This window comes from Orcinus orca, chromosome 12 (genome assembly GCF_937001465.1).
Source record: "Orcinus orca chromosome 12, mOrcOrc1.1, whole genome shotgun sequence".
Taxonomy (NCBI): domain Eukaryota; kingdom Metazoa; phylum Chordata; class Mammalia; order Artiodactyla; family Delphinidae; genus Orcinus; species Orcinus orca.
Genome location: NC_064570.1, coordinates 19,188,714 through 19,212,689, shown reverse-complemented (window position 1 = coordinate 19,212,689; position 23,976 = coordinate 19,188,714). Strand labels below are relative to the sequence as shown.

Sequence of the window (23,976 nt, the reverse complement as noted above, 5' to 3'; positions counted from 1 at the left end):
TACATCATAATTAAATTTCTGAAAACTAAATGCAAAGAAAAATCTTGAAAGTAGCCAGAGAAAAATAACAATTTAGGAAAACAACCATTCTAATGTCAGTAGGCTTCTCAAAAAAAATGGCTAAACAGAAGATCTCTATAAACAGAAAGGAAATTGTTGAACATCAGGAAAGAAGAACACGGTAAGAAAATATGGGTAAATACAATAGACTTTCTTTCTCCTCGTGAGTTTCTAATAAAAACTACAATGCTCTCTGATGTGGCCCTACATGGATGTAGCGGAAATATTTAAGGCAGTTATATGGAGAAGGGCAAAGAAATAAAGAGGGAAATAAGATTCCTCCAATTCATTTAAACTGTCAAAATGATGAAACCAGTTAACTATGACAAGTTATGTTTGTATAATGTAGGTAAATCAAAACGGAATTCTAAAAAATGTTTAAGTATGAACCATATTGCCATAAGAAGGCAGAGAAAGGAAACAGAGAGAGAAAAAAAAACCTCAGAAACAAAAAATAAAATAGCAAACTTAAGTCCTAACATACCAATAATGTCGTTAAATGTAAACTGTCTAAATAAATACACATTAAAATACAGAGATTGTCAGAACAGATTTTTTTTTAATGAACCAGCTATTTGCTGCCCAGAAGAAACTCACTTCAAATTATACAGGTAAGTGGAAAGTAAAAGTATAGAAAAAAATGCACCATGCAAACATTAATTAAAAGAAAGCAGAAATGGTTATATTATTATCATGTAAAGTAGAACCTCAGAGCAAAGAAAATCAGAGATGGGGAGGGAAACTATATGGTGCCAAAAGTATCAGTGCAACGTGGATGGACCTTGAAGGCATTATGCTAAATGAAATAAATAAGACAGAGAAAGACAAGTACTATATGATCTCACTTAAATGTGGAATCTACAAAACAAAACACAGAAAAAGTGTTAAGATGTCTTTAGTGATTGAATGATTTAACAAATTGTGGTACATCGGATACCATAATTTAGCCAAAAAAAGGAATGGCCTATTGATAATGCAATAACCTAGGTGAATCTCCAAAAACTTATGCTGAGTGAAAAAAATGCCAATTCCACATACTGTATAATGCCATTTATATAACATTCTTGAAAAAAAAAAATTATAGAGATGGAGAACAGTTTAGTGGTTGCCTGGGGTTAGAGGTTGGGGAAGGAAGAAAGTAGGTGAGGCTAGAAAACAGGAACATGGGAGATCCCTGTGGTGATGAAAATGTTACCATTGAGGGAACTGGTAAAAGATACACAGGATCTTTCTGTATTATTTCTTACAATTGCATGTGAATATACAATTACTTCAAAATAAAAAGTTTAATTAAAAAATAAATAAATCTTGGTTTGTCTGTTTTTTCCAAATAGACTGGAGAATTTTTAAGTTTCCAACCCACTTTCTTTTCCATAGGACTGGCCTAAGAGTACAATGTATAACACATTGTTTACTACCACAGTAATCATTTATGCCTAGAAGTTCAGTTGACTTTTCCAGGTCTCTTCTACCTCATAAAGGAGTCAGTTGGCTGTGTTGTAACAAGGTTAAAGGAGTAACTTTGTGGCTTCTTTGGAGGGGGGATGGGGGTGGGGAGGGAGCCTGTAGGAGGTGAATTATCTGTTCCATTGGAGCCCCCCATTGCCAGTCATTCATTAGTATTAATTTAAAATAAATAAACATACAAACAACTCACTAAGGCAGGATAAACTAACATGTGTTATTGGCAGAAAACGGTTGGTTTAATTAACAATGAACACCTATTTCCTTAGAGCAGATTTGGCCATAATATTATTTGTTCACTGAAGCAAGTTAGGTAAGTTAAAATAAAGCAAATAAATGTGAAGGAGTAAGAGGCCTGCTTTCTGCCACTCCAATTAAAGACAGAGAAGTAAGAAACCTCAAAATTTTTAAAATCTGGACTAACACATTATTTTAAATAGTTCTATAAGTTTGAAAGTTCAAGTTAAAAATGACTTTTTTTATAAACTCAGAAGGTTTGAAATTATATTGGACAAGGAAAATCTATTGGATAGTGTAGTCTACTTAAAATTAAAATTCTAATTATTTTGCATATATTATTTTATTTGAATCTATCCTCTTTGGAGTTTAATTACCTTGCAGTTTTTATTTCCAGCACATGAACATCAATTTTGAACCTAACACATTAATCTCTAATTTTAGCTAGTAATTCACCCAAATCAGATCTCTCGCATGCCCCATCTGTTACTTACTACTTCAGAAACTATTGGTGCATAAAGTTGTACAAATATGGTATAATCATTACCAACTCTGGTATTTTGATTTTCTGTTCCAACGGCAAAAGCAAAACAAACTAAAATGCAAAAAATCTTTTTGTTCAACCAACTGCCTCTTTAAGAGAGTGGATCCTGTTCCGCTTGAGCACTTCGGTAAATTGCAGTATGCAACGGTAGAAAATAGCTGAGTTTGGGAGTAGCAATGGGAGACAGGTAAACTGCATGATAGAATAGAGGACACAGGTGCGATCAACAAAGGAGAAGATGGGGAAAAATGGTGTGAAGATTGAGAAGGAGAAGGAAAGGTGAGATGGAGAAAGAGAAGAGAGAAGGCAAGATGCAGCCGGCAAACTACATAAAGTGAGTAATCAAACACATTGGTCATGAGAGCACCAGAGAGCAGGTAAAGGCAAGCATTTTAATACTTAATTTAAAATTGTTTTTGCCTTTCTGTAATATTCCTCTCTACTCCTCCCACCCAACCTTCAATTCAACCTACTGCATTCACACACAAATTTCTTGCGTGGAGAGACAGAGAGGATAGTCCATTAATGAAAATTTATTTAAAAACTCAATTTCTTGCCTGTGTTGATGATGTATAACAGGGCAACAAGAAGCTTTATCTGCTAAGCAGAGCAGAAGCAGGAAAGCAAATGTAAATCCTTACAGGAGGATTTAAACCTTCCCTCCTACACAGGCATCTTAGAGAGGGTTCCATCCTCCCCAATCTATACGAACAGGGACTTAGATAGATAAACATAGATATATAGATGTATAGATATTTAGATATATAGATGTCATAAGGAGGAAGACCACAGTTAAAATCTAACTTATGTAATTATACAGTCTTTACAAGCTTTCAGAATCTGTACACACACAACAAAATAAAATTTTAAGGGGCTTCCCTGGTGGCGCAGTGGTTGAGAGTCCGCCTGCCGATGCAGGGGACACGGGTTCGTGCCCCGGTCCGGGAAGATCCCACATGCCGCGGAGCAGCTGGGCCCGTGAGCCATGGCCGCTGAGCCTGCGCGTCCGGAGCCTGTGCTCCACAACGGGAGAGGCCACAACAGTGAGAGGCCTGTGTACCGCAAATAAATAAATAAATAAATAAAATTTTAAGAAAGAAAACAAGGAAAGCTAATAAGAAAATAATAAATAATACAAGATTTAGGAAGAATATTTTGATTTACAAGATTTTTATCTCATTTGATTATAAGAACGCAAAACCCTTAAATGCAAAGAGTTAAGTAGACAACACTTCATGCTAATGGTAAAAAAATGAAATTTGGCTAATGAAAATTAGGAAATCAATGACTACCTGCGGGTATGAAAAAAATTCTATACTAACTCAGGTAGGTATGTAGACAAAAGTCCAGTTTCTATATAATAATATTGCATTAAAATAATAGGAGGTGTATATAGTCAAGTGCCATGCCAAAAGTTAAAGCTAAAATAACTCCTAGGAAAAATCCAATACAAAACAATCCAACAAATTCAGGAAAGAACTCCAAGAGTTTTGGTTTAAAATAATTATAATGACTACAAAGACACTTAGCAATGATGAAAATAGGAAATAGATTTGGAGATAATAAGGTTTTTCTACAATAGATAAGAAAATATTATTGTTAAGGAGGCTAGAGTTTGGAGGACCAGAAAGGAAAACATCAAATGTGACAGGATGATTACGGTAACGAATCAAACATCTGACTCAGGGTGTGTGTGTGTGTGTGTGTGTGTGTGTGTGTGTGTGTGTGCGCGCGCGCGTGTGTGTGTGTGTGTGCGTGCATGCATGCAAATATGTATATGTGTGTGTGACTGTCTTTCAAGGTAAAAAACTGATTATTATTGGTGATCATTATTTTTATGGCGAATAGTAAGTTGAAATGTGATACATAAGCATCATCCTTTCTGTAAATCTGTACACTGTCTAACCCTTTCAGTCAAAATTTAGACAATTACTTGATAGAACCACAAGTCAGGGGTCTCCAAGCTTTGTACATAATAGGTCTGGCCTCACTTGCTCTCATTAATAATCAGACTTAAAACGATTCACATATTCTTCAAATGCTATGAGACGACAAAAGTCCTTGAGATGGTTGTTTAGTAGGCAGGTGTGATGTGTTGGTTGTCTCAAAGGTGAGCTTGAGGTGTGCGGAAAACAGGAACAGCAGGAGTGATTAATAAAGCTTAGCCTTGGGTTCACTCTCTACCAAGTCTCCAGAGGGGATCTTTTAGGTAAAACTCCCCAAAGAGGCTTGATCAGTTCCAGCTAAGGATTAAAAAAAAAAACTTAACACCTGCCAAACCATACAGAGCAGAAAACATTAGAAGGGAAAATTTCCATGATTATAAGAAGATATAGGTGAAGTGGAGGCTTAGATCAAGCTAGGTTGAAGAAATATAATTTTAAAATGGTTATGGGAAAAGCAAAATTCAACAGTTCTTTTCTTAAAGATTTACTAATAATTTAATATCTCATTGTTATGAACTAAATTATGTACCCCCAAAATTTATGTGTTGAAGCTCTAATCCCCAATGTGCCTGTAGCTGGATATAGGGCTGTTAGGGAGGGAATTCAAGTTAAATGAGATCATAAGGTTGGGGCCCTAAACCAATAGGACTGGTGTCCTTATAAGAAGGGGAAGAGAAACCAGAGATCTTTCTCTACATGCAGGCAAAGAGGAAAGGACACAGTGAGAAGGCAGCCATCTGCAAGCCAGGAAAAGAGTCCTCACCGGAAACCAAATCTGCTGGCCCCCTGACCTGGAACTTCTAACTTTCAGAACTGTGAGAAAATTAATTTCTGTAACTTAAGGCACCCAGTCTATGGTATTTTGTTATAGCAGTCTGAACAGACTAATGCACTCATATATGCGAAATATTCTAGAATTTAATCCGGTTAATATCCAAGTATTATTGAGAGCTTGTTGTATATCCAGTCCTGTGGTAAACTGAGGTAGACAAATGAAATTTAAAACATGATTGTCACAATGAATTGACTATTGTTGATTAGACAAAGGTTACACAAAGCAATTAGTGAATGAAACAAAACTAAACTAAATGGTGAAAATAATTTTAAAACTACTCAGGACACTGATACATGAGCAGACTGTTCAAGGACTGCAAATAAGCTGCATCTCCAATGACATTTTTCAGTGTATGATGACTGGAATGCTATGTTGAGATTTATTTTAAGGAGTAATTGGCTCACTAGGAAACTATGATAGATTTGCGGTGTGTACATGGATATAGAAGACTAAAATAGAGTATCAGTATGAGCTACATCTACTGAGAAACGTTTTGTGATAAAGGGAATGGGTCTCAAACTGTGATGACAACAGAGTATGCTTTAGATATATAACAAAGAGCACAACAATGCATGAATGAGTATGATTCGAAGAAGAAAACAGATAACAAGAACAAATGTTTACTTCAGTGGGTAAAGTGACAACATAATATGGACTCATAGGGAGTTCATATTACTTACCAAATTCTAAAGCAAGCACTGTAAAACAACTGGATTTCATGACTTGGAAAAGCAAACAAGAGAATTACCACTTTTCTAACCATTATTTAGGAAGTCCGACTTTTTTTATTGCAGACAATTTACATTAATTAGTGATTCATGAGGATACACACATCTTAAAATGGGAAGCATCTCAGAGATTGAAGATTCTCTTTAAAAACATCCCCAAAATGTCATGACCAGGCAATTATGCTTCCACTTAAAATTAAATACAATAACAGAGCTCTCCTTTTTATATAATTTTTAGAGAAAATCTGAAACTTAGATTGTTCTTAACAGGCTTACTCAAAGCATCAAGACTGAATTATTAATAATTCATTCAATGTGATGATAATCTAGAGAGAAGCCAAAAGATTTGACCACCTGATTTGAAGTGATCAAATCTTTTGGTAGCTAATAATGCCATGACTCAAGGGATTAAACAAGATGGGAATATTAAAATGCTCCATCTCTGCATAATTGGATATATTTCTACATACTGCGTTTACTTTCTATAGTCACATGCAGAGATGTTTATTCATGTGTTTAATGTATTTTTATTTGATTTCTCTAATAATTTTTAATGTTGATTTTCCTACTGTCATTTAAATAATTTTTATAATAGTGTCTAGACTTCTGTTGTTAAATTGTCAGGTCAATTTTTCTCTCCATAGCACTCTCAGAATTGACTAGAAATTTCATTGTGTTTCATTGTCTGAACACAAATCCAAGTCACACTATAAAAATAGAGCATCTATATTAATATTAGACTCACTATATGAAGCAAATTCCTCTAACCAAATTTCACTACTTCATTTGACATACTGTGAAGCCCACGACAAAAGCTCTCACGTCACCTATCTTTGTGTACTTTAAGTCAAATAATGCTGAGGTAGAAGGCAATACCTTCCCTAGTAGCCATATCTCAAGTGTCCAACATTTGGATGCAAAGAACATAAAATAGTCATATTCATCCCAGGAACTCTGAAGAACATTGAGGATTATTTTACATTTAACTCCATCCTAACCCAGCTCACCCAGCAGACAGGCATTTTAGTAGTTTCATAGTAAGTAAATGCTTTGGCATGAAATCTCTCTTCAATTATGATTTTCTAGAATGTGGACTAAATGGTTTAATGAGACATTCCCTTGAGCTGATCTAGATCTGATGTGAAAACCATCTCTGCTTCATGCTTTGGTTTCTTCCATGGCAAAAATATTTTTTTGATAGTATAGAGATACAGCTGATGTAAACATCACAGAGGCACTGCTCTAGTTACTGAAAAGAAACTAGAAATGAACAGCTAATTGAATAAAGTGGTCAAACAGTTTTAAAGACTAAATTGTTTCTGAAATTGATAAGCCAGATTAAAACCTTTTTAATGAGACATATAGGCTGTAAAAAGACAAGTGTCAATTAGGTAGATTATCTTAAAATTTACCAAAGCCATAAACTACACGTGTATAAGAAAGCGTTGATGAAGAATTTTGCTTCTCTGAGTCCTTCATCTGACTACAAGCAACAGGAAAACTGACTAACAGTGACTTCAACAAATACACATATATCTCTCATGTAACAAGAGGTGCAAAGCCAGGCAGTCCAGAACTGGTGAAATACCAAGTGCCTTCTAAATGTCTGCTTTGCCATCCTTCACACATTGACTTTGTTGTCATGCTTGTCAACCCATGTTCAAAGGGTGACCTCTAAACATAATGTCTGACACTCCACTAGCCATGAAGAAGAGTGAAGCGCCCTTGTTCCTTTTCACGAGAAATTGAAAGCTTTCCTGGGAGCCTCACCCAAAAGACTTCTCACATCTCATTAGCTAGAACTAGGCAACACGGTCATCCTTAGACCAATTGTTAGCCAAGATGAATAAGAGTACCATAACTGATTAAAGTAATAATGTTTCATCCCACTGCTACCAAAACAAATCAGGATTTCTGCTATCCTGGGAAAGCTGGGGAAAACAAATGCTAATTAGGCCACTGATGGTAATGGTAGTGGTTTGGAACACATCATCTTTCTCCAGCAGATCATTTTGGAAGATAAACCACATTTCTTTAGGTAGCACTTGTCTCTACCTGATTTAATTCAATAGTACCCAATGCATTAAATTTTTAATTGTAAACTTTTTAAATAAATCAACAGGAAAATAAATCAACTAAAAGCATTTTAAGGTTTTAAAACCTTAAAAATTGCCCATACACGATCCCCTCACCCCCAAAAAAAAAAAAGAGAGAGAGAGACTACAGGCTCTCTAGTTCTTGACTGTGCCTGTCTTGTATAACCTCTTTGCTATCACACAGACTCTCCTCCCTTCCACTCCTAGCCTTAAATCTCTCCACATCCTTTCTCTTCAAGTTTTCCTTTAGTCTCTGCCCCACCGCCATCTCTGACAACCTGATTTTTCTTCTAACTAGGCTGGTTCCCAACAAATACCCTCATTTCCCTATTCAGTCTTCAGGGGCCTACAATTTGGCATCTGCCCTCATCACCCCACTGGAAAAAAAACTTTAAATGAAGTCATCTCATGTCAGATTCATTTTTCACCTTTCTTTACCTGCCTGCAGCATGTAATGATAGTGGCCACTCTGTTGAAAGTCTCCTCTGTTGGCTGCATAATACTCTTTCCCAGGACGGCAGTATATTATAACAGTTAAGTGCATGGACTCAAGGTCCAGACTCAGACTCCATCCCATGTTATACCATTTACTGTTTGTAAGTAGTATTAAGAAAGTCATTTAAGCAATCTGTGCCTCTGTTTTCCTGTTTGTGGAAAAGGGATTGTAGCACTATCTATGTCATAGGGCTGTTGTGAGGAAAGTCAATCAGATGATCCTTTTAAAGATTTAACCCAGGACCTACCACAGTTGGTGTTCAATGACAACTCTATAAGAACTTTTGACTAGCCTTCTCTTACAACTCTTCCTCTCCTATTCTGTTTGCAAAACTGTTTACTGATTTGCAAAACAGGTATACCCCTAAAATAAGTTCAAATTGTTTTAACAGCTCTGTCCAGACCTACATGTTCCAAAGATAAGATCACCCATTTTTTTTCCAGCAACTCACCTAGTTTACAAATTCTGATCAATCTCTTTCCAAACCATGCTAACTTCTCCCTAAAACCAAAACTAATTGAAACTCCCAAATCTTTTCACTTTGAATTGTTCTCAAAGCAAACTCTCTAGTTCTCTTATCTTTATAAAATAACTTACTAATGCAAATACAAGACTTGACCTTTATTAATTTCTTCTCACTGGTTTATTCCCACTTTGGGATTTAATATTTTTCAAGACTGCTGCTCTCAAATGAAATAGCAACTCTCTCTCCCAGTTTTCTCTCATCAGCAAGATTGATAAGCATGCTTCCTAAATTACTAATAAAAAGATTTGGCAGGAAAGGACCTAGAATAAACTGACTTGTGAAATGCCAGTTGCATTCACCCTCATGTTCCTACTGGTTTATTAATCAGAGCACTTTAGGTTCAGTTGTTCAACTTGCAATGAATCCACCTAACTAATCTATTAGCCAGCCAGTCGTTTCCTAATCTGTAGACAAAGAAATTGAGAGGTTTTTCTAAAATCCTTAACTAAGATACACTGCTCCTCCATTTTTTCCCTTTGTACAAATGAGGATTGATATTTGTTGAGGTAAAATTTCTAAAACAATTTTTAAACCTACTTTAAAATATGTAATGATGATGAAATACCAGAGGTTTTTTTTTTTTTTTAACTACTGTGGGTCGTAAATCTTTTCGATAAGCAGTAAAAAGCTATGAATCATCTTCCACAAAAAATTTTTTAACTGTTCATGCACACAGTGCAAACAGCTTATCACTATCCTGTATATTAGAAGAGAGGAAATTCGATTCATAACTATGACCATAAGAGAAAGAAATGAAATTTTCATTAACATATCAATTCATGTTTAGACATCTATCTATTTAACATTTTTTTTCCTCCGTGAAAACAGCAACAGTTTATTTGGCACAAAACTATTAAAATTTTCTATCAAATGTCAGCCATTTAAAAATAAGATTTCTCTATCCACACCATTTTATAAGCAACTTTTCAACAGCCTAATTTTCAAAGCAGCTACTTTCTCTTGTGCAGAATGCAGTGATTACGGCAGTTTAAAACTGCACTGATGGTCTCCTTACAACTAAAAACTAGCAATCCATTATACTGCTAAAGAATCTTTATATTTTTTTCATGCTACAGGGAAAGACTGCTCTAGTAGACCTAGACCATCACTTATATGGAAGCCTTAATATCAACAGAAGTTAGCAAGGAATAACTTATCAAGCTTTACAAGTATACTTTTCCTATGTAACTCATCTTGTAGAATTAATTTTCTAAGAAATTCTGACGCAAAGTAAACTGATATGGAACCATGACAACATGTTTCACAAACATGTCATAGATGTCAAAAGATTCAGCATAACAACTTTATCATCTTAGGATACACAGGATAAAATAAGCATCGGTGGTATTATCAGTCAAAAACGTCTACATGAGTTTATTGAAAAAAACTGTTAAAGCATTCACAAAAAAAGCCAGTGGCAAGATATTTGTAGGTGATTTTACTGATTTTAATTACCTACATCAAACTAATTTACCTACATCTGAGCAAAATTAGGTTACCTAACACTTCTTCCCAAAAGACGCAAAAGTTCTGCATAAATTGCTAAGCCTTTGCGATTGTCCTCACATATATGTCATTAAATCACTTTTAAACAAATGGTAACAGTTTCTCAGAATTGTTTTGGGAGATAGGGAGTGCACAGGATGGGAAAGGGTAAAGATAAGGTTGGGAGAAAATGAGATGGTGATTAAATTCTTTTCTTTGAGATTAATGCAAACTATAAAATTATAGTAGAGTAAAAGTGAAATACTGCCACCCAGTGGACTTAAAATATAAATAAAATCTTCAAATTTGAATGAAGATTGCCAAGAATTTCATATCACTTTTCAATTGGGATAATAGAGCTTAATAATTTTCAAAGTACTTTCAAATATATTATTCCTTAAAAAAAAATTCAGTGGGACAGATAGCAGACGTGTGAGTACATTTTTTCCTGAGTCTGAGATTCTAGCAGATTCCATGACGACTGAGTCCTATGCTTAACCAGCAGCAAAGGAAGCGCTGGAGCCCAAAGCTTCTGGCTCTCAGTCCACTGCTGCTTACACCACACAGCTCCTCCTAAAGAGACTCTGACATCTCTTCCTTTGTCCAAACCCTGTATTTCATAGAGGAGGAAAGTGAGACTCAGAGATTATCAGGGTTTCTCAAACATTTCTAATATATAGACTGGCATATATAATCTATAGGAATATAGATTAAAGCAGAACCCTACTGTCATAAAAATTCTTGTATTTTTTCCTTTTAAAATTTCTGTGGAATCTGTGCTCTCTTCCATATCATATGCATGTCTGTTTTAATCTGAAAATAATGAGGTTTTTTCCTCAAAGATCTTTTACAAAAAGTGTTGCTTTAAGACAATGGTGCATTTCTATCCTGTGCTACAGACTCACTAGTCCAGGACCACATCAAAGATGGGAAGACAGAGAGTATGACTGTACTAGTTCGAGACACCGGGAAATTGCCTTGTTCAAGTTCATTCATTCATCAAGTACTTAATGAACACCTGCCAAATGCCTGGCATTGTTTTAGATCCTAGGACATACTGTGATAACAAACAACTCTAAGTTAGCAGTGGCATAGAAAAGCACTTCTCTCCCATGCTAGAGCTCATTGTAGATTGACTAAGTAAGGGCTCTTCTTCACATTGCCAATATCTTCATATTGGGACCATCAGACAGAGCAATCATTTTTAGAACATCAATAGTAATCTCTTGTCAGAGAGAAAAAAGTGAGGCAAAACAGGAAATGACACACATCATTTCCTCTTACACTTTATTGACCAAAGCAAGCCACGTGACAAAGGTATACTTCTTTAACAGGGCAAAGAAGAATAATCCTCCCACAGGGACATGGTGTGGATATTGGTAAACGATAATCATCTACACACCCCAACTTTTCCAAATATGCTGAGAAAAGGTGGTGCTGGGTAACACAGAGGAAAGAGGTCAGATCCCTCAATATATGGGATGGGAATTCAAGCAACTTTACTTAAATATCAAAAGAAAGGGTTATCACAGAAGCCTAGAGGACTTGGAATATTGATGCTTCAGATATGTGAGATATAAATGAGTATGTATTAAACAAGTAGACAGAGAAAAGGAATTTAGAATATTTTTAAGTATGAATTACAACTCTTAGTTCTGGACATAGCACTTTATCAGTACAAACTCACAGAAGCTGCCTGTGTTCAGTGAAGGATACCATATCTCATCAGAAGCAACATGGCAGGGTTACTTAATTTACATAAACACAAAACTATAGCCAAGTGGGTGGGGTATCAGAGCCAGATGTATGCAAATTATATCCAGTGTCAACTCAAATGGATGTTTAACTTACATGTATGTGAAACCCACAACCAGTTAAGTGGGGTCAACAGAGCCAGCAGGTGCCCTAATCACATATATGACCAAAATATATGAGTTCACTAAACTGCATGTTATTTTCGTAGCTCAAAACACTTGCTCTAGCAGGAGGGATGCATATTGTTCCTTCTCTCTGCCAATGCTGGAAGGTTAAGTCTCTGACCAGAAGCTCTAAAATGAAAACCTTCATACTGAATCTAACCAACACTGATAACCTAGACAGCTGCCAGAGAAAAAGAAAGCAACCTTACCTACAAATGCCACCAATGGACTGTGACAGACACCCCTTAGAGAGTAAGAAACTCATCCCCTATATCCCTAATCCCAAGAAGTACATATATGCATGTGTGTGTTGTGCATTAGTCATAAGATTTTTTTAGACAGATTCAATAATTTTACATTATACAATCATTTGTTGTACTTAAGAATTATATAATAAATATAAATTATTTCAAGAGGTTACCTCTAACTGGTTTTCATATTATTCCACCAAAGCCAATGGAATAATGTGGCATGGTTTGTTGCAGATCTAAGACTGCCATGGTTTTGAAAGAAATCCAAGAAAAGGGTACAGCACTAATAAAGAATTGCATAAAATATTGGAGAAAAATAAGAGTCTAGGTGGCTGAAACTTAGACTTTCTTAGAAGTGACAGGAAAAGTACAGGCAAAAGTAATTTTTTAAAATACATAATTGCCAGATTATAAGGAACCTGAAAGGTCATACTAAGAAGTTCAGACTTATTTTATAGGTAATAAGAAATCATCAAAGAGTTTTTAATCACACATGGGCTATTATCCAATCTGTGCTTTAGGAAAACAGCAGCATGGAGGAAGGAATGAATAGAGAAGGGATGCAAAGGAATTAGATCTGTAGAAGGCCAGTGAAATGCAAAGGAACCAAACTTTGGCAAGAGGCAGGAAGATGAAGATAAAAAGGGGTGGGGTGCAGATTGAAATATTGCAACTGCAGAAGCACTTGCAGTGATTTCCCAAGCCACTTGCTTATCAAAAGCACCTGGGGAAATTGTCAAATTCTTATTCCCTGGACAATTCCAGAATTATTAAATCAGGATCTTTAAGGATGTGGCCTAGAAAATGCCCCAGGGGCTCATGATGCAGGCAGCCCAGGCTAAGAAGTACATATGTTTCCATATAGTTGAGTAACTAAGCTATATTGTCTTTAAATGGGGAACAAAGAAAAACAAGCTTTGCAAAGGTTGATTATAAGCTGAGGTTTGAATATATTCAGTTTAAAGTACTTGCAGGACATCCAGATGAAAAAGTCTTGTAGACAATAGAATATATAAGCTTGGAATGTAGAAAAGGGATTAGAGAGGACACGTTCAAGATGGCGGAAGAGTAAGACGTGGAGATCACCTTCCTCCCCACAAATACATCAGAAATACACCTACATGTGGAACAGCTCCCACAGAACACCTACTGAACGCTGGCAGAAGAACTCAGACTTCCCAAAAGGCAAAAAACTCCCCCTCATACCTGGGGAGGCCAAAAGAAAAAACAGAAACAAAAGAATAGGGACGGGACCTGCACCAGTGGGAAGGAGCTGTGAAGGAGGAAAGGTTTACACACACTAAGAAGCCCCTTCGCGGGCGGAGACGAGGGTGGCGGAGGGGGGAGCTTCAAAGCCACAGAGGAGAGCACAGCAACAGGGGTGCGGGGGGCAAAGCGGAGAGATTCCCGCCCAGAGGATCAGGCCCGACCAGCACGCACCAGTCCGAGAGGCTTGTCTGCTCACCCGCCGGGGCGGGCAGGGCTGCGAGCTGAGGCTCGGACTTCGGCCGGAGCGCAGGGAGAGGACTGGGGTTGGCGGCGTGAACACAGCCTGCAGGGGGTTAGGGCGCCACGGCTGGCCGGGAGGGAGTCCGGGAGAAAGTCTGGAGCTGCCGAAGAGGCAAGAGACCATTGTTTCAGGGTGCTTGAGGAGAGGGGATTCAGAGCACCACCTAAACGAGCTCCAGAGACGGGCGCGAGCCGTGGCTATCAGCATGGACCCCAGAGATGGGCATGAGACGCTAAGGCTGCTGCTGCCGCCACCAAGAAGCCTGTGTGCGAGCACAGGTCACTATCCACACCTCCCCTCCCGGGAGCCTGTGCAGCCCGCCACTGCCGCGGTCCCGTGATCCAGGGACAACTTCCCCGGGAGGACACACGGCGCGCCTCAGGCTGCTGCAACGTCACGCTGGCCTCTGCCGCCGCAGGCTCGCCCCGCACGCCGTGCCCCTCCCTCCCCACCGGCCTGCATGAGCCAGAGCCCCGAATCAGCTGCTCCTTTAACCCCGTCCTGTCTGAGCGAAGAACAGATGCCCTCCGGTGACCTACATGCAGAGGCGGGTCCAAATCCAAAGCTGAACCCCGGGAGCTGTGCGAACAAAGAAGAGAAAGGGAAATCTCTCCCAGCAGCCTCAGGAACAGCGGATTAAATCTCCCCAATCAACTTGATGTACCTGTATCTGTGGAATACCTGAATAGACAACGAATCATCCCAAATTGAGGCGGTGGACTTTGGGAGCAACTATATATATTTTTTCCCTTTTTGAGAGTGTGTATGTGTACGCTTCTTCGTGTGATTTTGTCTGTATAACTTTGCTTTTACCATTTCATTTGTCCTAGGGTACTGTCTGTCCGTTTTTTTTTTTCTTCTTCTTCTTTTAGTACAGTTTTTAGCACTTGTTTTAATTGGTGGATTTGTTTTTTGGTTTGGTTGCTCTCTTCTTCCTTTCTTTCCTTTTTATTCCTTTTTGATTTTTATTTTAATAACTTTATTTTATATTATTTTATTTTTTTCTTCCTTTCTTTCTTTTTTTCTCCCTTTTCTTCAGAGCCATGTGGCTGACAGGATCTTGGTGCTCTGGCTGGGTGCCAGGCCTGTGTCTCTGAGGTGGGAAAGCCAAGTACAGGACACTGGTCCACCAGAGACCTCCAGGCTCCACGTAATATCAAATGGCAAAAGATCTCCCAGACATCTCCATCTCAACACTAAGACCCAGCTCCACTCAACAACCAGCAAGCTAGAGTGCTGGACACCCTATGCCAAACAACTACCAAGACAGGAACACAACCCAGCCTAAAATCATAATAAGGTCACAGGCACCCCAAAACACAACCGGACATGGTCCTGCCCACCAGAAAGACAAGATCCAGCCCCATCCACCAGAACACAGGCACCAGTCCCCTCCACCAGGAAGCCTACACAAACCACTGAAACAACATTAGCCACCAGCAGCAGACACTAAAAACAACGGGAACTGCGACCCTGCAGGCTGCAAAGAGGAGACCCCAAACACAGTAAGTGAAGCAAAATGAGAAGACAGAGAAACATACAGCAGATGACGGAGCAAGGTAAAAACCCATCAGACCAAACAAATGAAGAGGAAATAGGCAGTCTACCTGAAAAAGAATTCAGAGTAATGATAATAAAGATGATCCAAAATCTTGGAAATAGAATGGAGAAAATACAAAAAACGTTTAACAAGGATATAGAAGAACTAAAGAGCAAACAAACAATGATGAACAAAACAATAAATGAAAATAAAAATTCTCTAGAAAGAATCAATAGCAGAATAACTGAGACAGAAGAACGGATAAGTGACCTGGAACATAAAATAGTGGAAATAACTACTGCAGAACAGAATAAAGAAAAAAGAATGAAAAGAATTGAGGACAGCACCAGAGACCTCTGGGATAACATTAAATGCACCAACATTCAAATTATAAGGGTCCCAGAATAAGAACAGAAAAAGAAAGGGACTGAGAAAATATTTGAAGAGATTATAGTAGAAAACTTCCCTAATATAGGAAAGGAAATAGCTGATCAAGTCCAGGAAGCACAGAGAGTCCCACACAGGATAAATCCAAGGAGAAACATGCCAAGACACATATTAATCAAACTATCAAAAATTAAATACAAAGAAAAAATATTAAAAGCAGCAAGAGAAAAACAACAAATAACATACAAGGGAATCCCCATAAAATTAACAGCTGATCTTTCAGCAGAAACTCTGCAAGCCAGAAGGGAGTGGCAGGACATATTTAAAGTGAGGAAAGGGAAGAACCTACAGCCAAGATTATTCTACCCAGCAAGGATCTCAATCAGATTTGACGGAGAAATTAAAAGCTTTACAGACAAGCAAAAGCTTAGATAATTCAGCACCACCAAACGAGCTTTAAAACAAACGCTAAAGGAACTTCTCTAGGCAGGAAACACAAGAGAAGGAAAAGACCTACAATAACAAACCGAAAACAATTAAGAAAATGGTAATAGGAACATACATATCGATAATTACCTTAAATGTAAATGGATTAAATGCGCCCACCAAAAGACACAGACTGGCTGAATGGATACAAAAACAAGACCCGTATATATGCTATCTACAAGAGACCCACTTAAGACCTAGGGACACATACAGACTGAAAGTGAGGGGATGGAAAAAGATATTCCATGAAAATGGAAATCAAAAGAGAGCTGGAGTAGCAATTCTCATAGCAGATAAAATAGACTTTAAAATCAAGACTATTACAAGAGACAAAGAGGGACACTACATAAGGATCAAGAGATCAATCCTAAAAGAAGATATAACAATTATAAATATTTATGCAGCCAAGATAGGAGCACCTCAATACATAAGGCAAATGCTAACAGCCATAAAAGGGGAAATTGACAGTAACATAATCATAGTAGGGGACTTTAACACCCCACTTTCACCAATGGACAGATCATCCAAAATGAAAATAAATAAGGAAACACAGGCTGTAAATGATACATTAAACAAGATGGAGTTAATTGATATTTATAGGACATTCCATCCAACAACAACAGAATACACTTTCTTCTTAAGTGCTCATGGAACACTCTCCAGGATACATCATATCTTGGGTCACAAATCAAGCCTTGGTAAATTTAAGAAAATTGAAATCATATCAAGTATCTTTTCCGACAACAAACGCTGTGAGACTAGATATCAATTACAGGAAAAAAATCTGTAAAAAATACAAACAAATGGAAGCTAAACAATACACTACTAAATACCCAAGGGATCTCTTAAGAAATCAAAGAGGAAATCAAAAAATACCTAGAAACAAATGACAACAAAAACACGATGACCCAAAACCTATGAGACGCAGCAAAAGCAGTTCTAAGAGGGAAGTTTATAGCAATACAATCCTACATCAAGAAACAAGAAATATCTCAAATAAATAACCTAAACTTACACCTAAAGCAATTAGGGAAAGAACAATAAAACCCCAAGTTAGCAGAAGGAAAGAAATCATAAAGATCATATCAGAAATAAATGAAAAAGAAATGAAGGAAACAATAGCAAAGATCAATAAAATTAAAAGCTGGTTCTTTGAGAAGATAAACAAAATTGATAAACCATTAGCCAGACTCATCAAGAAAAAAAAGGGAGAAGATGGGCTTCCCTGGTGGTGCAGTGGTTAAGAATCTACCTGCCAATGCAGAGGACCCAGGTTCGAGCCCTGGTCTGGGAAGATTCCACATGCCACGGAAAAACTAAGCCTGTGCACCACAACTGCTGAGCCTGTGCTCTAGAGCCCATGAGCCACAACTACTGAGACCACGTGCTGCAACTACTGAAGCCTGCGTGCCTAGGGCCTGTGTTCCGCAACAAGAGAAGCCACAGCAATGAGAAGCGCACACACCGCAACGAAGAGTAGCCCCTGCTCTCCACAACTAGAGAAAGCCTGCGTGCAGCAACGAACACCTGACCCAGCCAAAAATAAATAAAATAAATAAATTTTTTTAAAAAAGGAAAAAGACTCAAATCAATAGAATTAGAAATGAAAAAGAAGAAGTAACAACTGACACTGCAGAAATACAAAGGTTCATGAGAGAGTACTACAAGCAACTCTATGCCAATAAAATGGACAATGTGGAAGAAATGGACACATTCTTAGAAAAGCACAACCTTCCAAGACTGAACCAGGAAGAAATAGAAAATATAAACAGACCAATCACAAGTACTGAAATTGACACTGCGATTAAAAATCTTCCAACAAACAGAAGTCCAGGACCAGATGGCTTCACAGGCAAATCTATCAAACATTTAGAGAAGAGCCAACACACAGCCTTCTCAGACTCTCCCAAATATAGCAGAGGGAGGAAGACTCCCAAACTCATTCTACAAGGCCACCATCACTCTGATACCAAAACCAGACAAGGATGTCACAAAGAAAGAAAACTACAGGCCAATATCACTGATGAACATAGATGCAAAAATCCTCAACCAAATACTAACAAACAGAATCCAACAGCACATTAAGAGGATCATACACCATGATCAAGTGGGGTTTAACCCAGGAATGCAAGGATTCTTCAATATACGCAAACCAATCAATGTGATAAGCCATATTAAAAAATTGAAGGAGAAAAACCATATGATGATCTCAATAGATGCAGAAAAAGCTTTCGACAAAATTCAACACCATTTGTGATAAAAACCCTACAGAAAGTAGGCAGAGAGGGAACTTACCTCAACATAATAAAGGCCATATATGACAAACCCACAGTCAACATCGTCCTCAATGGTGAAAAACTGAAACCATTTCTTCTAAGATCAGGAACAAGACAAGGTTGTCCACTCTCACCAAAATTATTCAACATGGTTTTGGATGTTTTAGCCACAGCAATCAGAGAAGAAAAGGAAATAAAAGGAATCCAAACTGGAAAAGAAGAAGTAAAGCTGTCACTGTTTGCAGATGACATGATACTGTACATAGAGAATCCTAAAGACTCTACCAGAAAACTACTAGAGCTAATCAATGAATTTGGTAAAGTAGTAGGATACAAAATTAATGCACAGAAATCTCTTGCATTCCTATTCACTAATGATGAAAAATCTGAAAGAGAAATTCAGGAAACACTCCCATTTACCATTGCAACAAAAAGAATAAAATATCTAGGCATACCTAAGGAGACAAAGACCTGTATTCAGAAAACTATAATACACTGATGAAAGAAATTAAAGATGATACCAACAGATGGAGAGATATACCATGTTCTTGGATTGGAAGAATCAACATTGTGAAAATGACTATCCTACCAAAGCAATCTACAGATTCAATGCAATACCTATCAAACTACCAATGGCATTTTTCACAGAACTGGAACAAAAAATTTCACAATTTGTATGGAAACACAAAAGACTCTGAATAGCCAAAGCAATCTTGAGAATGAAAAACGGAGCTGGAGGAATGAGGCTCCCTGACTTCAGACTATACTACAAAGATACAGTAATCAAGACAGTATGGTACTGGCACAAAAACAGAAATATAGATGAATGGACAGGATAGAAAGCCTAGAAGAGATAAACCCACGCACATATGGTCACCTTATTTTTGATAAAGGAGGCAAGAATATACAATGGAGAAAAGACAGCCTCTTCAATAAATGGTGCTGTGAAAACTGGACAGCTACATGTAAAAGAATGAAATTAGAACACTCCCTAACACCATACACAAAAATAAACTCAAAATGGATTAAAGACCTAAATTTGAGACCAGACACTATAAAACTCTTAGAGGAAAACATAGGCAGACCACTCTATGACATAAATCACAGCAAGATCCTTTTTGACCCACCTCCTACAGAAATGGAAATAAAAACAAAAATAAACAGATGGGACCTAATGAAATTTCAAAGCTTTTGCACAGCAAAGGAAAACATAAGACAAAAGGACAGCCCTCAGAATGGGAGAAAATATTTGCAAATGAAGCAACTGACGAAGGATTAATCTCCAAAATGTATAAGCAGCTCATGCAGCTCAATATCAAAAAAACAAACAACCCAATCCAGAAATGGGCAGAAGATTTAAATAGACATTTCTCCAAAGAAGATATACAGATTGCCAACAAACACACGAAAGGATGCTCAACATCACTAATCATTAGAGAAATGCAAATCAAAAGTACAATGAGGTATCCCCTTACACCAGTCAGAATGGCCATCATCAAAATATCTACAAACAATAAATGCTGGAGAGGGTGTGGAGAAAAGGGAACCCTCTTGCACTGTTGGTGGGAATGTAAATTGATACAGCCACTATGGAGAACAGTACAGAGGTTCCTTAAAAAACTAAAAATAGAACTACCATATCTGCTAGCAATCCCACTACTGGGCATATACCCTGAGAAAACCATAATTCAAAAAGAGTCATGTACCACAATGTTCACTGCAGCTCTATTTACAATAGCCAGGACATGGAAGCAATCTAAGTGTCCATCGACAGGTAAATGGATAAAGAAGATGTGGAACATATATGCAATGGACTATTACTCAGCCATATGAAGAAATGGAATTGAGTTATTTGTAGTGAGCTGGATGGACCTAGAGTCTGTCATACAGAGCGAACTAAGTCAGAAAGAGAAAAACAAATACCGTATGCTACCACATATATATGGAATCTGAAAAAAAATGGTTCTGAAGAACCTAGGGGCAGGACAGGAATAAAGATGCAGACATAGAGAATGAACTTGAGGACACAGGGAGGGGGAAGGGTAAGCTGGGACGAAGTGAGAGTGTGGCATGGACATATATACACTACCAAATGTAAAATAGAGAGCTAGTGGGAAGCAGCCGCATAGCACAGGGAGATCAGCTCAGTGCTTTGTGACCACCTAGAGGGCTGGGATAGGGAGGGTGGGAGGGAGACGCTAGAGGGAGGAGATATGGGGATATATGTGTATGCATAGCTGATTCACTCTGTTATAAAGCAGAAACTAACACACCATTGTAAAGCAATTATACTCCAATAAGGATGTTAAAAAAAAGGGATTAGAGCTAGAGCTATAGCATCACAGGATTGGAGGAGGTCTTCCAAAGAAAGAACATAATATAACAGGTGATCCGAGGAAAGAAGCTTAAAGAGCACTTACACTGAACAGTAGTGCACAGAAAGATGAACATGTTAATATTAGGGTTGGCCAAGAAAGGATAAATGTATTTAACAGATAATTCCATTAAACCAAATTGCTCCACTTGTTTACAACAAAGTGAAGCACTATAAAAAACAAATTCATGCATTTCAAAGTAAAAGCTTCAATGTTCAGCTTAAGTTAGATGTACCAGCTGCCTATCCTATAGTTTTCTATTATCCATCCAAATATCTGCATCCATGCCACCTCAGGAGGCAAGAGGGAGGAGATATGGGGATATATGTATATGTATAGCTGGTTCACTTTGTTATAAAACAGAAACTAACACACCACTGTAAAGCAATTATACTCCAATAGAGATGTTAAAAAAAAGGAATGCAATAGAAAATAAAATAATATAAATAAAATAAAATTTAAAAAAACATGGACTCTCAATAACTCAACATCTGTAAGGCAAACAGCCTAATTAAAAATGGGTAAAAGGGCTTCCCTGGTGGCGCAGTGGTTGAGAGTCCGCCTGCCGATGCAGAGGACACGGGTTCTGCCCTGGTCCGGGAAGATCCCACATGCCGCGGAGAGGCTGGGCCCATGAGCCACGGCTGCTGAGCCTGCCCATCCGGAGCCTGTGCTCCGCAATGGGAGAGTCCACGGCAGTGAGAGGCCCGCGTACCGCAAAAAAAAAAAAGGGTAAAAAGATGTGAATAGACATTTTTCCAAGAAGATACACAGACACGTGTATCTTCTGATTGACAAATGGCCAATGAGCATATGAAAAGATACTCAAGATCATCAATCATTCGGGAAATGCAAATCAAAACCACAATGAAATACCACTTCACACCCTGTGGGATGGCTAAAATAAAAAATACAGAAAATAACAAGCACTGTCAAGGATGTGAGAAACAGAAAGTCTCATACACTGTTGGTGGGAAAGTAAAATGCTGCAGTCACTTTGGAAAACAGTTTGGCAGTTCCTCAAAAGGTAAACAATGGAGTTATCATATGATTCAGCAATTCCACTTCTGGGTATACACCCAAAAGAAGTAAAAACATCCATCCACACAAAAACTTGCACACAAATGTTCAAAGCAGCATAATTCAAAAAGTGCAAATAACCTATATGTCTGTATGGGCTGACGAATAAACAAAATGTGGTGCGTCCACACAATGAAATATTACTCAGCAATAAAAGGAGACGAAGAACTGAGACATGCTACAACATGCATGAACCTTTGAAAACATTATGCTAAGTGAAAGAAGTAGGTTATACAGGGCTACGTACTGTATGGTTCCATTTATATGAAATACTCAGAACAGGCAAATCCATAGAGACAGAAAGTACGTTAGTGTTTGCCGGAGGATGGGGCAGGGAGGAATGGGAACTGACTAGTAATGGTTTCTTTTTGGAGTGGTGAAAATGTCGGGGAATCGGTGTTGGTGGTTACACAGCTTTGTGAATAGGCTGAAAATCACTTAACTGTACACTTTAAAGGGGTGAAATTTATGATATGTGAATTATATCTCAGTAAAACTGTTAGAAACATACGGACACGGGACACGGTGGTGAAGGGGGGGTGGGATGAATTGGGAGATTAGGATTGACATACATACACCACCATGTGTAAAATACATAGCTAGTGGGAACCTGCTGTATAGCACAGGGAGCTCAGTTCGGTGCTCTGTGGTGACCTAGATGGGTGGGATGGGGGTGGGAGGGAGGTCCAAGAGGGAGGGGATATATGTATACGTAGAGCTGATTCGCTTCATTGTACAGCAGAAACTGACACAGCATTGTAAAGCAACTATACCCACATAAATACATACAGTGGCAACAACAACAACAAAAATATGGATTTCCAAGCTTCATCCTTGGATATTCTGTAGTCTGTGATTGACCCAAGAATCTGTATGTTTAAAAAGCTCCCCTGGTTGGGGCTTCCCTGGTGGCGCAGTGGTTGAGAGTCCGCCTGCCGATGCAGGGGACACAGGTTCGTGCCCCGGTCCAGGAAGATCCCACATGCCGCGGAGCGGCTGGGCCCGTGAGCCATGGCCGCTGAGCCTGCGCGTCCGGAGCCTGTGCTCTGCAATGGGAGAGGCCACAACAGTAAGAGGCCCGTGTACGGCAAAAAAAAAAAAAAAAGCTCCCTTGGTGATCCTAATGCTCAGTCAGGTTGGGGAATCATTGATGTACCGAGAAACTTCACCAGAGAGTTACTCGAGTTACATTTTAAGAAAAGGAAAAGATGCCAACAGAGACAGCTCAAAATGAGCAATGCAGCAAGAGAGGCTCTCTCTGCCCACGTCCTCCAGGTCCCGAGAAAGAAGGCCCTCCTGTGGATGCCCCCAGACCCCTGCAGACCCCATTCCCACCGTCCTCACCAGATGCCCCTAAAGCACCTCCCTCAGGATTCCTTTACCAAAAACTGATGTTCCTACACTTCACCCCACCCCATCCCAGGACTCCCAAGGAGCCCCTCCAAAAAAGGCTGAAAGGCTTACGTGCCTCTGAGCCCTCAGATCTGGGCTTTTTTCCTTCTCAGTTTTGTAAAACCATGACTCTCACTTGTGGAGGATAAAGTCAGGGCACCAATTTCCTGTTGGATTCACATCAGGCAGGTTTTAAAAAATAATTTTGTTTTTATTTTCATAATTACAGAAAGAAAATAAACGAGGGAAGCTTCTATCCTTTAAATACCAAGTTCAAAATACTCTGCCTTCTATAGAAACTTTCCCATCTTCCTCCCTTTCCTGAATTCCCACCAGGATAAAC

The 23,976-nt window shown here is 38.4% G+C and overlaps 2 protein-coding genes across 7 annotated transcripts in view; one reads left to right on the top strand and one right to left on the bottom strand.

Moving 5' to 3' along the window:
* UTRN (utrophin) overlaps nt 1-23,976 on the top strand; it is a 1,623,662-nt gene that overhangs the window by 1,117,370 nt on the left and 482,316 nt on the right. The gene's annotated exons all lie outside the window — the stretch shown is intronic.
* Nucleotides 1-23,976, bottom strand: part of EPM2A (EPM2A glucan phosphatase, laforin) — a 113,745-nt gene that overhangs the window by 59,063 nt on the left and 30,706 nt on the right. The window contains exon 2 of one of the 6 annotated variants that reach the window (XM_049695386.1): nt 14,028-14,197. The exons of the other annotated variants lie outside the window; for them this stretch is intronic. Within the exon in view, the coding sequence (XP_049551343.1) occupies nt 14,028-14,197 (170 nt within the window). The remainder of the gene's footprint in view (nt 1-14,027; nt 14,198-23,976) is intronic. 6 annotated transcript variants of the gene reach the window in all.